Source organism: Lutjanus erythropterus, chromosome 16 (assembly GCF_056507025.1).
Source record: "Lutjanus erythropterus isolate fLutEry1 chromosome 16, fLutEry1.hap2, whole genome shotgun sequence".
Lineage (NCBI taxonomy): Eukaryota > Metazoa > Chordata > Actinopteri > Lutjaniformes > Lutjanidae > Lutjanus > Lutjanus erythropterus.
In genome coordinates, this window is record NC_139332.1 from 15,940,637 (window position 1) to 15,956,071 (window position 15,435).

General features: G+C 40.5%; 1 protein-coding gene across 1 annotated transcript; it reads right to left on the bottom strand.

The window, feature by feature from the left end:
• Positions 1 to 1,780: 1,780 nt before the first annotated feature.
• LOC146312865 (polypeptide N-acetylgalactosaminyltransferase 15-like) lies at positions 1,781 to 9,307 on the bottom strand. Its single transcript, XM_084739752.1, has 10 exons — positions 8,540 to 9,307; positions 7,788 to 7,954; positions 7,485 to 7,689; positions 5,578 to 5,745; positions 4,332 to 4,449; positions 3,594 to 3,788; positions 3,372 to 3,503; positions 3,179 to 3,280; positions 2,949 to 3,092; positions 1,781 to 2,852 (listed from the first exon to the last, which is right to left on the bottom strand). The coding sequence occupies exons 1-10, from the start codon at positions 9,067 to 9,069 to the stop codon at positions 2,670 to 2,672; spliced, it is 1,944 nt and encodes a 647-aa protein (XP_084595878.1). The 5' UTR covers positions 9,070 to 9,307; the 3' UTR covers positions 1,781 to 2,669.
• Between the last annotated feature and the right edge of the window lie 6,128 nt (positions 9,308 to 15,435).

Consider the following 15,435-nt stretch of genomic DNA (forward strand, 5'->3'; position numbering starts at 1 on the left):
CGGCTTAAATAACACCCTCACTTAGTAGACACTTGAACATAAATACACATGACACTGTTGTCAGCATGTTTACCAAAGGTTTGCCTGTTATAAACTGCATCAAGTCCCCTTAGTCACATGCCCATCAGCACATTACTGTCACATGGTGCGCTTACCATACAGCATAATTATGTTATCTCTAATCACAGAAAGTTCATATGAGAACATATTTATGTAAGTAAATCGCATGGAGAGGTGATTCATGTGTAACAAAAAACACGATTGATCAGCTGGAGCTTTGGGAGAGATTATAAAGGCAGATGGCTCCCTCTGCTGTTGACAGCTGATAAGGAATTAATACACTTTTAATTCTGAGATTAAGATATTCAATATACATTGTAAAAACTAAATAAATAAGAGTGCAATTATCCTATCAAGAATTAAACATTGGTAACACTTTACAATACAGTACACACAAATGTGATAGTAATTATTAAGGATCAGCTGAGGAATGAATCAGGATCAACCTGATAACTAAGTGAAGCATAAAAAAAGCAACTATGATTAACTAATTAGTACTTAAAGAGTTGTCACTAGTTTGTGCCACTTAATCAGGAACGACTCATAAAGAAAGTGGTCAGTATGTTGGTTCACATATTTTTTAAGCTCATCATCACCTACTGAATTATTAATATCTCCCAGTCTATTCTCAATTAACTCATTCTCTACTATAGTCATTAACAATTCATGTATTCCTGTTCCTGCTCCTGATTCATTCCTCATTCGATCATTAGAAACTATCACTTTTTTGTGTACCATAAAGTTTGATTAAAACATTTTAGAATAAAACACGTTGGGGTTCATAACTGACTAATCCTAATCAATGCTTAATTAATCCTCTAAATATTAAGCAGCCATGGTTTACTCAAACAGTTTTCACTTGTTTTGCTTGATTAGACCTCTTCTCGGGGCTTTGTGACTGTACTTCTCTTTTCTGTTAGTTTCTGCTGCTCCTTAGATTTTCACACAGAACATTTTGACATGTCACAGTAGGAGAGGCACAGGTGTAGTAGTATATATAAATAATGAAATGTATAATAGTTCAGTTTCAGGGTCTTAGTATTGCATATGCTGACTCATTGTCTCGCTGTCATGACTCACCTGAATAGAACAGAGTCATTATTAATGTTATTAGTGACGCTTGTTTTTACTGTAATGACAGGCAGACATCTAATCAACAGAATAAGTGAAAACACCTGAGTTTACAGTGACTTTATTACAGTATCATGCATTACCTCCTGCAGAACTACACTACATGGCCAAAAGTATGTGGACACTTGAGTATTATACACCTATGAACATTTCTATTTCCAATAGTCTGCTTTTATAACAGCCAGCATTCTTTTGGAAAGGCTTTTCACAAGATGGACATATAATCTTGCCTTGAATGTCATTCTATACTGTAGCATTAACCCTTACACCACCAGTGCACTCTTCTTCTCTCTTCATCTTAAAGTAAACTCAGATTTCTTTTTTTTTTATTTAACTACAAAACCAATTTCACATTCATAATAAGGTAAGACTAAGTAGGGCGTCTTTTCTGAGTGGCTCATCAAATACAGGAAGAGATCTGGTAAAACATATACACACAAGAACTACAGGCCCACAGTTAAGTGAGCTAGTTGATATAGAAATTTAAATCACGGGACAGTTATTGAATGAAAGACCTTAAAAATTAATAAGAACTTTGTGAAAATTTTATTCTTCAAATGAGCCCTCTGCAGTTTTTTTTTTTTTGTTTTTTTTTGCCTCACACTGCACTTTATTTATTTGTATACTTTTTAATGTTTTAATTGTGCAAAATATAACTATAAACTATAAACAAAACTAAACTAAACTAATTATACCTTGCTGTTGTTTTGGTCTGAGTCTGTTTTTCTTGGTTTTGGTTACCATACAAATACAATTACAGGAAATCTTAATGTGATTCTGTCTGCTAAATACTCTGATCGTTCAGAAATGTGCACAAAAACATTTACACATGAATTAATCAAAACATTTACTTAAGTAAAGATCATGTTTTTCACACCATATATGATTAATTGTACATAAATACAATAATACATATTCCTAAAAAATCTTTTTCAAATAAAGATGAACAGAAATATATCTTGTATTTTATTATCTTACATAATCGTTTTGTTTATTATTTAAAACAAAAAGTTGTATTTGCAATCCTTAAAACAGGAACAAAAAAGCAAAGTGGCAAAGTGGAGCAAGAAATAATATTTTGTGTATGTTTCTACACCATTTCACTACCGTATGCTCCAATGTAGGGCTGCACAATTAATGTGAATATTATTGAATTGTTGATAAAGGTAAATGTAATGAAGCACTTTAGTGCTGCAGAGATGCCCTGGTCTACAAATCTTGTTCTCCAGATGTATGAAAACATGTTAGTTTGGCACAGACCCCAACAAATGTCATCATGATTTAAATTATTTTTCAGTGAAAATGAAAATTGTGATGCCACAATTATCATTTCCACTAATTGTGAATCATACTGCAATCATAACATGTCAAAATAATTGCAACATGATTTTTTTTTACCATATCAGCAGCCCTACTTCTCTGCATAGTTTCTCAGATTTACATCTTGCAAATCCATTAGTCTCTCTGTGCTGTTTGTATCAGGCACCTTTAGGTGCTACTAGTTGCTCAAAATGCCACTGTTGTTTGGGGTGATGGGTGCAGGGACGCAGGAAGAGACCTCCTGTGTTGTTGCCTTCTTTTGGGCTGCTTTGTGGGACCCCACCATCCTTTACAGCCTCGAGACACAACTGGGACTGCTGGTGGACGAGTTGACCGCTCAGCTGAAGCAGAAAACAGACACAAAGTGAGCAAAACACCCACCGTGACATATACATCTGTTCAGATATACAACATAAAAGTTTAATTCTCTGCCTTGCCTTTATGAACTTCCACCGGAGCCTGTTGGGGGTTGGTCGGTGTGTGGGGCACGGAGATAAGACCACACTTTCTCCCCTGGCATCCATGCACAAAGCCCCCATGGTACCCCACCGCACCTCAGACTCAGAGTTCAGATCGCAGTGCTGCGATGACAAGAGATATCATCTTTGCCCTTGTGTGTGTTACCTGTCTTTCTATCTTTGATTTTCACGACTGTTGTCATGGTTACCTGGCTGCCTGTCCCACTGCACGGCGCTATGTTCATGGTCCCGCCCTGCAGCCCCTGCCCTCTGGGGTAGTCGGCACAGCTGCCGGTGCCGACATTGTAGAGCTTCACACAGGCACAAATGTGACACATCAGTCTGTCATGTCCATCAAGGAGTATTAGAGATCCTCTGTGCGTGTCTGTGTGTGTGTGCTACCTCTCCTGACAGTGAAGGTCTGTCCTGTGGGATGTAAAGTTGTGGATAAACTGTCGTCAGGTACCAGTGGAAGTTCCTACATCCCAGACTTTTCTTAAGCCGCAGACGCTCTGTGATGTTTGGGCTCTCGGACTAAACAAAAGAAAAAAAACAATTATATCCTTTTTGATTGATTTGGTACACTCTCCATCCAATCTCTTGACCAAATCCAAACATACACACCTGCCTAATGAAATGAGCGAGCGTGTCTCTCCTGTAGAAGATCTTCCTGTATGTGTCCATCCAGGTGTCTGCGATCCGGATCTTGTTCCTCTGAAATAGCTCCTGGTCGGGGAATTGGTAAGGCAGGTGGTGACGGCTGAGGTGAGCCACACGGGAGCAGGGAACCACCTCCATGGAGCCTCCGCATGACCACACCTAGGATAATCGGAAAGCTTATCAAGGGCTCTTTTATATTATGTCATAAGAGATTGTGTATCATACTTTGCATGTTGGTGCAGAAACAGTGCAAACACCAATTTGCTCACTCAACTTAAAATGTTCATTCATGTATGAATTGGGGTTTACAGTGAATGGTCTTATGCAAGTTGCATATTTTTTCCCATTTTAATCTTTCACAAAACATGCTACAAATAAGTAATATGCATTTTAATGGTCATCTCAGGAAAACAAGTGGTCAAGTAACATTTTTTTTCCTCTCATACTTGTGCTCTTGTCAAGTGGCCCAGACATTCCCAGACCACTATTCAATCTGAGATTTCCATTTGCAAAAAGCATAATGTCCCGGCGCAGCATTCCTGAGGCCCTGACAGAAGGCAACTGAATCACTCAGCCACAGCACTGCTAAAAAAGCTTATGTGACTTAAGATGAAAACGATGGCAATCTGTCACCTCTCTGTCCCAAGCGAGCTGGTGAATTATTGGAGGGGAGGCTGATAACATAAAAAATGCCTGCTTTACCCTGATTGAAAGCTCAATTTGTTCTTCACCCCACAGCAGCATCCCCGGGTCGTAGGCTCCCACACTCTGGAAGAAGTGTCTGTCGATGGCCACAACTCCACCTCCTAATGCTGGGCTCCTGTCATACACAGAATCAGCATTACTTTACTGGCAAAGAACAAATTCAGGAATTTGTCTTCATGTCACTGGAGCAGAGAGACATTACAACCTCCAGAGTATTACAGTCACAGATCACAGCACATAAGCCCAGACCTTACCTTTTGGCTTGTTGTGATCCTTGAAAACAAATGAAAGTTAAGTCAAAACTCCTTGTCAAAGGTTATATATTTTTATGAGCTATGAGCACTTGAAGCAAAGAGTACTTATGTTGTATTTCACAAGGATATTGTAAAGATAGAAAAAAATAAACTAATTTTATGTAGGATATGTTTGTTGTTTTTTAAAATCTTCTCTACTTGTTTATCATCTTGTGATCCCTCGGGTCTATCTTGCAATTTCTTTGAGTTTCCTAAACTTCAAGTTTGAATCGCTGATCTGGAGCATTGGCTTGCAACCTGGGGCTCCTGATCCCCCACTAAGGTCCCCAAAACATCACAGGAGGTCACACTGTCTTGCATTCTACGTAAACTTAAGGGGGGGGGGGGGTGCACTATATATCTCAGCATTTCATTAATTTCTGTGAAAAAATAAATTACATCGTGATTTTAAACTTGAGATTATCATTTAAGATCCCTAAAAAAACTCACAGGATAAGGGCACAGTAAAGACATGAGATACTGCGTTCATAAGAGTAGGATGACACAACAATACTTCTGGCCACAGCTGTCGTGGTGTTGTCAGCACAAAGCTATAAAAGAGGGTTTTTCAAAAACTGTTTCACACAGGATGCTCAGCATGCTTGAGCCCACATGAATGTGTCCAAAAAATATGTCCATAAAATATCACTTCATCTGGTGTTTACTCAGTGGTAGAAAAGGGGTCCTTTAAGGAAAAGGGTTGGAAACCACCGACCAAGAGGAACGTTTTTCATTTCCAGTTCATACACCTCACCCATTTGCTGCACTTTTCAAGATGCAAAATATCGATTCTGCATGCATAATAAACATGGAAAGATAAAAGCAAATTTGTTCAGTGCTTCCTTTTCACTCAGAGGAAGCTTTACTCGACATGACTCCAAGCAAAATTCAGCGTTGTTAAATATAAACTCATTTCACGAAAGTCCAGCTGACAGCAGCTGTAAACTCACCGCACAGCTTTAACAGCAGAGTCTGGGTCCTTATCTTGCAGCTGAGGGTTTGATTCCCAGGAGAAATCGAGTCTCCAGTCGAACACCCCCCTAACTGGCCACAGGGTGGCATTGTACTGAAAGGTATGCCAGTCTATTACATCCATGATGGGGGACACCACTCTGGTCCTGCACGGAGACACATATTCATCTGAACAGTCATTTTTTTCAGTTCAAATTTTAATTTTTTCCATTGTCTTTCATCAAATAGGGTGATGCAAATTGAGGCTGATGTTTTGAATTAGAAGGCAGTTCCTGTCAGTCAAAGAATAAAGGCATTTAAAATTCTTAACCAGCCTCCTTTGGCTTCATTTGCACTTATTATTCAGAGTATGCGTGCAGAAAAGGAAAAATGTTTCCTCATCAGTGTGTGTGCGTGTAATTGCAAATGTCTATGTCTGAGTGCATTTCAGGCTAATGTCACAGGGGCCAAGTTTAGACACACGCTGTCCTTTGATGGGGTCTGTTCTGCTTCACATATGTTATTTGAAATATTTCCACCAAGACGCCAAGTGTGATGTGATGCTCAGAGGAAATGGAATGAAGAGATTAAAGGGGGAAGAAAGAGAGCAAGAAATAGGAGAAGGGTCAAACATGTGGCTGAGAGACTTGAGTGGTTGCAGATTCCAGGTCTGAGAGTTCAGCCTAATTACCTAGTCTAATTAGAGCCACGCTGCAGGCAGCCCGAGACACAAGACTACAGCCAAATCATGAGAGCACATGTATCCCCTGCCTCTCTAATGAGTGAGGACAACTGATAACTCTGAGCCCTCCATCTTCTCACTTCTCTCAAGTGGTTCGGTCAAACAACAAAACACAACAGAGAAACAAGCAGACAGTCTGGGCACGGCTGCAGGTTTCAACTTCTCCAGACCAAACGTTTAATCAGTTTTTCATTATAAAACTCTGACCATCTTGCAGTTTACTTTTTTGGATTTAACCAACTGAAGAACTGACCCTTACTAAGTCCCACCCCTTTTTTGCTCTGTACTTGGCTATGTGCTAGGCTCGTCTATGTCGAAAAGAAAACCAAATTTTGAAAATGGTTGAAAACTGTTGCTGGGGGACCTGTAAACACATCTTCAGTTAGGTTATGTGAGCAAAATGCTGGTTAACTTGCTAGCTGATGACTGATTGGTTAGCTCGTTTGATAGCACTTTGCTAACATTAGCTATCAGATGTAACTAGCTAGCTAAAAATTCATCTAGATTAACTGGCTAATATTTTGCTATGGATCAAAACACTAGTTAACTATCAAAACACTAGGAAACTAGTATAGTTAACATTATTTTACCCCCACCCCACAAAATATAGGGAGTAGTACTTTCCAGTTGTACAGGAACTTCAGAGGTGGGTCTTGCAGCCACTGATATAATATAAGGAAGTAGATAGTGTGATGAAGATGAAGATGAAGATGGATGAAGATAAAGATGGCGCCCATTCAGTTCAATGAGAGCTGTGGCGAGGCTGAGTCCCAATGCCCTGTCTAGTTCTATTATAAGTCTATGCTTGCAGCGCTGAACATTTCTGATTTCCACCATTTTTTAAAACGTGCAGCCTCAAACCAGTTTGCTTTTTGTTCATTGTGCTGCAGCACATCAACATGGAGTTACAGATTAAAGCATACGATTGAGGGAGCGACCAACAATGGTGTCAGTGTTCTTGTATAGTCGTGGGTATAAATGATATGTATAGACAACCCATGCTTTATCATACATTAGTGGATTAATTTGCCTAATCTTCATGGTTTTTACATCATAGTGGAAACACAGATAACAATGAGCTGAAGCAACCTTTTAGTTCCTTGAAAAGTGGTTCCTGGGACTTAAAGTTCTGGGTACTTTGGGTGGACATGTGGCTAATAGTACCTGTCCTGGGCCACTCTCTCCAGCAGTGGTTCCAGCCAGCCCTTCTGGCACTCACAGTGGGAGTCCATGAACACCAGCACCTCACCTGCAGCTCTGGCAGCACCTAGAGCACGGCACCCTCCAACACCCAGGCGCTTAGTGCTGCGAATCAAATGCACCCCGTCCAGATGAGACACATACTCACTTAACACACTCTTCAGGTGACCTGAGAAGTGAACACAGACACAGACATTGTAGTCAAGTGGATGGATGGATGGATGGATGGATGGATGGATGGATGGATGGATGAATGGAGATACTCACCATGCTGGCTCAAGTCATCCACCAGCAGTACCTCATGTAGGTACTGTTTGGGTGCAGTATCCAGCACACTATGCACTGTACGTAGGAGCGTGGACCAAGCCTCGTCATGGAAACAGATAACAACACTGGCTGACGGCAGCGATTCGCTGTACTGCTCCCCCGAACACCTGTTCATGGGAAACATAACTGATATTAATTAAGTTATACTTGAGGAAACGTGTTTAATAAGCATAAGATATTGAGTTTAACCAACTTCTTTTCAATCATACCAACATTACAAACAAATTTGATTTCCTTTTTTATTTTCTGAAACTGCTTCCAGTGAATTTATTAACTTTTAGAGGTATAGGGACTAAATTCAACACTAAGAATCTTCCTTCACACCCATGACTTTTCTTATTAGCTGCCATCATGTATGTTTTATTCCAAAAAAAGAAGGGTTTCAGTAAACTCACAGCATGCATGCTGGGAAGTCTGCTAATATGCAAATCATGTTTCTTTAGAAATTTAATAAGTTGATTGAACTCTGTAGTGCATTCATTCAAGTCATCATTTCAAGACTTCATGTCAGAGGATCTGAAGTGTTCTGAAGTCATTAAAGTCAATAAAGTCATGCACGAATTAATGATCATTCATGTATCCCTGCCCAAACCATACACTGCTACTCTAGTTTTAATATTAAAGTGGGGTCATTCCACTTCACCAGTTTTGGTTTATCTTTTCAGCCGTGCGCTTTGGCACTGGACACTCACTCAGGATGGCGCGTCTCAGGCAGCCTGCGATGCAGGGATATCCTCTCGCTGACCACCTCGTTGAAGCCGTACTTCTGCACCGCAGAAAGCTCCGCATCCCTCTCTTTACCCTCCAGGTGTAACCGCACCGCTTTCCCCATTTCCCCGTGCGTCGGAGGCGCAGTGGCGCGGGTGTCCTTATTCGCTCCGGGCAGCAGCACCTTGTAACTCCCCTTCTTTTGCGGCGGGGACTTGGTGCCCTGCGTCGACGGCACGAATAAAAGCTGATCTTCTTGCAGAGATTTCAGCGGGGCGAGATCCACACCGAGCTCTAACGCGGGGTCCCGGGAGTCCACGATGACCTCCAGGTCGGGTGCGCTGGGAATCCTCTGGAGGGGGCTGCGGGGAGGGCCAGGTTCCTCACGGCTGTGGTCCCGATCCCGGTTAAAGAGGTCAGAGAGCGCCAGGGTGACCAGGGCGAAACCGAGCAGCAGCAGCCAGAGGCAGAGCATCCTCCTGCGGGCAGCTACAGCTCTGCCCCACAGCCTCATGATGAAGAGTGGCTCGGCGCTCAGAAGTCAGTCCAGCGCTGTCTCGGCTGACCCATTCCTGAGCTTCGACTCAACTTTGAAGTCGTTGATTGCATTTTATCAACGTGATGAGGCTCTGCCGAGATTATCCAAAAAGTAGAAAGAGAAATAAACGGCCCATCAGTCTGGTGTGGCGCTGCCTCCATGGAGCACCGCGCAGACCTGAGACAGACACACAGGTTCAAGACAAACCCTCAACTTGAACTTCTGCTTGGTGGAGGTGCGCGCACTTCAACACTCATCCAGCTCATCCCGCGGTCCTAAAGCCCGAGTACATCTGAGCTCACTGCACCTGATACATCCACCTGCTGCTACACCTGTTCACTGAGCTGAAACTCAAAGAAACCTCAAGAGTTCAGCTGATAACAGGGATCAAAACATAATTTTAGACAGACCCTGATGGGGAATACCTAAAATTTAAGAGCAAAGTGCTCAAACACTCACACGGACCTTATTGAGTTTTTCAGTATTACACTACTAATATATGTGAATTATTTGTGTATTATTTCGTATGGTGTCTGTATTCCTGTATGAAAGCCCGTTTCCGTCAGTCAAAGAAAAAAAATATCCATAGTAAGTCATTTATAGATTTAAAAATTGAAATTATACGATAAAATGTAATAATTAGCAGATTCAATGTCATGATTACAACACTGAAAATATTAATCACAATTTAGACTTTTTTATCCCATAATTAGGATATGTATTATGAATATGAATTATGATAAGTATATGAACTTCCATTTTCCTCCCATGACTTGCAGAGAACCATAAAACTCCGAGTAGTTTAATGGAAATGGCAATATATCTGTTTCCACCACAAACAACAGTAAATTATAAATAAGCTCACATTGCAGTGGAATGAGAGAGTGTTTTTATATTTCCTGTAGTTCGTGTGTGAGAAAGAGCCGGGCTTCATGGTGCAGGCGTCTCCCCGGTGCGTCACACATCAAAGATGCTCTCTCCGGCCAGCTGGCGGCGGGCCCCGCAGTCTCATGACCGTCTGTCGGTGCCGGGAAGCGGGGCGGTCGCAGCTTCCATCTCCCCGGTTCTCTGAGGAGATCTTGGCAGCCGAGACAGCTGTTTTCAACCAAGGAAACGAAAACTTTTATAGTGTTTTCAACCGAACCGAGACAAAGACTTCCATCAGTCGCAGTTTCATCTGTTTGCTTTTCTGAAAAGTGGAGAATTGCACGATTCTATTTAGTCATAAACTTGTTTTTACGACTGTATCACACTGCAAGTGAATATAGCACAGCCTGCACGGCAAGTGGCACCAAAATTAGATCATGAAAATTAAGTTTATGGGGAAATGCCCAAAAGTCATGTAAGGATTTCAGTGGAAAATGCCTAATAATTTCCTAATACTTTTTTTTTCCAAGTGACCTCAGGGTGGCCAACAGGAGGTCAGACTGTACCCAATTTTTTCTTCATCACATCACCAGAAATGAAAACCTTCTGCGTCAGCTTGCTTCACAAGCTCTGTTCGGTATTTTGGCTGACTGGAGCTGTGAAAGGCCACTGCATGCAACTTGGCAGTGGAGGCAGTGGAGCGTTGAAGCCAGTTTGGCAGCAGCCAGAAACCAGGGTCTGTATTACAAAAACGTCCTGTCTGAAGTCTTAGATAGGAAGAGTATAAAATAATATTTTTCCCAGAGGCAAATCCCATAGCTATCTTACTTTATCCTATTTTCTGTTAGGTTAGTAAATTCTAAATCTCAATCCAACATCACTTATTAACTTTAATCTTTGTCAACTGGAAAACCACCAACATTATTTTTCTCATCTTGGCAAATTAAATAGCTGCAACTGTTGCTTTGATCATTGAAACATACAATAAAAGGGAACTTTACTTCAAGACAGATCAGTAAAAGGCTTTGCTAACATCTGTGAAGAAATCAAAAGATGTTCTTTTGGAGATGAAGACAAGACAGTGGGCTAAGATTCAAACTCCACCGTAGCTGGCATCCGTTGTATAAGTGCAATAAAAGAGCAGCTGTATGGATTAAACAAGATAGCTAATACTGATGTTAGCAAACACTAATGCAATCCACTATTAGTGAACACTATGGTTAGCTGCTGTTAGTAAGTTAGCTACTTCTACTGGTGGAAAAGTGAAAATTTGGATAGTTTAACAGTTAGGAGAGTTTATTTAAGATTTGGGGAAGTTGGGATGCTTGTGTAACTTTTCCTGTCACCAGGAACACTGCCTTAAGAACTGTTCTGTAATGGCTTATAGGAAGTAAAGTGGCATCCTGTTCCCATGTCCTGGTGGTGGTGGTGGTGACCATCTAACAGCCCTTGTGTTTGAGTGGTTTGGTGGGATTAGCAGCTCCATTGTACACAAAGACACTCACCTCCCCTCTGCTCAGGATGACAGGGCAGCATGTCCTCTGATGGTTTTGATTATAGTAGCAGAGGAGGGAGGGGACACCTGGAGAGACAGATTGAGCAGTTGAAAGCGCAGAGGAGGACTTCTGAGGACATGAGGAGCAACAAGATGAGGGTGTTGGAAAGAAGGTGGAGATCAGAGAAACAGACAGAGAGAGAGTTAGAACTGGCTGACTCCTGACTCCTGTGTAGCTGAGCACTGTAAAAAAAAAAAAAAAAAACATGCAGGAATTTAGTGGAATCAACTAATCGTTTCTCATGAACAGAACAAATATATTCAAGATTTATTGATTCAAGTTAATTAGTTTTTATTTTTGGAACACTTCCAAACATGAGTTCCTCTAACTTGAACTCTTTTGACTAGAATTAATGAGCTGAATGAAAGTAGTGCAGTTCAATCAACTAATTAAATTAAGTTTCCTGAGACACATGATCAGCATATTATCAGACTTCCCAGCATGCATTGTGTGAGAGTTAAAAACATTTTAAGATAATTCATGGTTGCTTATTTTCACAATAATGAAAACAGCATTAGCCATGATGAAGGTTAGTATTGAATTAAAAGTTATTAAATCATGTTAAATGTTATAAATGTTCACCAGTGGTACTGAAGAGTTGTTGGTTGAACTTAATATCTTAAGTATAGCGAACATGTTTTCTCATGTACAACTGAATTAATATCTTTTTTTTTTTTTACTAGAAAAGTTTGTGTGTTTTGAATCATTACAAAATTACCTCAATTTGTCTTTTGTAATTCACTCAACTTAAAATTGTAAGTATGCAAATCGTTAAATTCTGACAATTTGCCACAGCCCTCAGTGACTCATACAGATGTGCATGGTAACTGTTAGTGGCCAAAAGTGACAAGTCAAGTGATTTTCATGTAAACCCATCTATGGCCATATAAAACACCCCGGGCTGTTGATAGGGTACAAAGAGCAATAAAGTCCACCTACACTGGGGCAGGGTGGATGGACGGTTCAAACAAACATGGGACTTCCACACAGGAAAGACAGAGGTTCATGAAAACAAAAACTTTATGAAAAGTTGTTAGGTACATTATGTGTGTCTCATGAGTTTCAGCATGTGACTTTCATCTTGTCAGTTGCTTCAATGATGTCACATGACATACCCGTTATCGTAACCCTAAACCCTGTTATCCTAAACTCATGCAAGTAGTTTTTGTGCCTAAACCTACGCAAACTGCAGCCATTTCACAGCATGAATCATGAGTTAAAAAAGACTTTCTGGCTGCGTCAGACACAGCCACTAAATGGGACCTTGTGCTTCAGTATCAGACACTGAGGGGCAGTAACAAATCACCGCTATGTGACGAGCTGGAATGAGAACAGGCTGGCCCAGACACTAACTTTTTTAACTGAAAAAAGTATATTTTTACAGTGTGGGAATATGTTTATAAGCGTCAAGACTGAATAGGAAAGACGGTCTTCATGTATTTCCAGTGCTGCAGTGAACACTCCCATATGTTTCCATCCAGCAGCCAAAACACACTCTGAATTGGAGTTTCCACTGCCAGCATATTTGCAGAGGCACACATAAACACCAAAAGAACATGGACACACACACACATGTCTGCACACACACACACACACACACACACACACACACACTGAAGGTCTAGGCCCAGGGTCCAGTCTACATTCTCGGGAATGTTCCTGCATTCCACCATCCAACTAGAAGCCAGAGCTGTAAATGAGAAGGCACGACAAGTACTCGCGTGCATCCTCCCCTCACACACACACATACACACACTGCAGAAACAAAGAGAGAGAGAGAGAAGAGAAACAAAGAGCCAGGGAGGAAAAAAAAGTGACAACTGGCTACACAGTGCATTTCTGGCTTGTTGTTCATTCTTTTTGCTGTTTTGCAGCCAGTGATGTCTGGAGTCTTGTGTCTGGGCTGAAAGAGAAGAGATTCAACTATTAGTTCAGAGGTGTCAAACGTACTTCAGTTCAGGGGCCACATGAAGCCCAATTTGATCTCAAGTGGGCCGAACAAGTAAAGCAATTGTTCACTAAACAACACCTCCACATTTTTCCATATCCTTTTAGAGGACGGAAGTACAAGTACACCCTGAAAATGTTCACAATTAAAGAACTGTTCCTTCTCCTGACCCTTTTGGCAGACTGGTTCTTGCCCACAGGCTGTATGTTTGGCGCCCCTGTATTAATTGATTAATAGAAACAGATTGGCATAAAATTAACCTGCAATTTTAACAACTGATTCATTCAAGTCTTTTTTAAGTAAAAATTCCCATAATTCATTGGTTCCAGATTCTAAGATGTGGCTATTTACTGTTTTTGTAGTCTTCTATTATTTTAAGATGCGATGGCCATTCTGTACTGTTTATGACATATTTTACACTGTAAAAAGAAAGTTGTCAGGTCAACTTTAAAAAATGACTTCAAATGAAGTGAATTAAGTTTTTTTAAAATCATGTTAACAAGTTCCATTAACACTATTACTCCAGGTCAGATGATAATCTGATTGCTCTCAAATCAACAGTTTGCATTAATACAACTTAAATTTAAGGGAGGTCAACTTAAAAGTTTCCACTTTTCAAACTTATTATTTGCTTTACGCAAAAGTAAAATACTGCTCTTAACAATCTAAAAGTATGGGTTTTAAAAAAATTTAGTTTTATGTTATTTTGTAGTTTTTTTGTTTTTTTTAATAGTTCCCATCAGTGAGTTAACTGAAACTTAAACAACATGATTTAACCCATTCAGGTGGATAATTTTAAATGTAAGACAATAATCAGCAGATAATCAGTAATGAAAGTAATAGCTGGTTGCAGCCCTATGTTGTCAATTTTATTGTGTTATTTTGTAAAAGTGATAATCAATGAATTTGTAACTGAGCTTTGGCAATAACGTGACACAAACAATAAAGTGGATTTGATTAGAGAGAGAGAGAGACGGAGAGAGAGAGAGAGAGAGGGAGAGAGAGAGAGAGAGAGAGAGAGTGTGTGTGTGTGTGTGTGTGTGTGTGTGTGTGTGTGTGTGTGTGTGTGTGAGAGAGAGAGAGAGAGAGAGAGAGAGAGAGAGAGAGAGAGAGAGAGACTGTGTGTGTGTATTTGGGAACCATAAATGTATCTTGAAGGGGCCCCAACAACTCCTCCAGCTTTACATGACAAGCTGCGGAGTGGTGCTGCCCTCTACTGGAGGAGGGACAGTATTGATGTTTAACTGGCGTTTTTCTACATTTCATTTCATTTTTTATTTTAAAAAAAGCCCCAGGGTCCACCTTCTCGATTTCCTCCGGAGCTTTCGGTCACATCCTTCAAGTGGACGAGGTTTCTTATTGTCATGGAGACGGAATGAATTCACAAGAGGAGCGTCGAGGGTCGATCCATCCATGTTTCCCAGTTATGCTGATAACATGTGATCACATATGAAAACAATTTAGTAACCGAACTAGTGTGTTTTGCTACAGTCTAATTAACCCTGTCAGCCCATGATGAAACACAAATGTCACTGCTATTAATAAATTCTAACATACCTTATTATCGCTATTTGATTACTAAAAAGTATGATTTTAAAACACTAGACTAATAATTTAAATGGTTGACCTTCTTCACAGCAGCCATTCTGACATGAAACAGTAGAATAAACACAGGTGTTAATGATACAATTAGAGGCACCATTCCATTCAGGTCAAACAGAGTCAAGGTGCTTCTACTGTGCATGTTAGTTCACTCCAAAGGCTCTGCTACACTAAATGTAACGGAATCTTAATGATTATCATCTGTAACATCTTATTATTTCATATCAATATGTCCGCCGTGATCATGAAGCCCGAGAGACACAAATCATCATGATCACATTCAGTCAGGAATGAGCGTACCGTTTTTTTCTCGTTGAATATGAATGGCACAAATTAATTTCAGATACCGTCAGTCACTTGCCCGGATTT

Bases quoted from the DNA above. Each gene is read 5' to 3' on its own strand.
- LOC146312865 (XM_084739752.1), bottom strand. From the start codon at position 9,069: ATGAGGCTGTGGGGCAGAGCTGTAGCTGCCCGCAGGAGGATGCTCTGC. The intron at 4,450-5,577 runs GTGAGTTTACAG...TGTGTATGACAG, and splicing joins TCTGCTGTTAAAGCTGTGCG to GAGCCCAGCATTAGGAGGTG. The intron at 3,504-3,593 runs GTGTGTATGTTT...TCTTTTGTTTAG, and splicing joins TCGCTCATTTCATTAGGCAG to TCCGAGAGCCCAAACATCAC.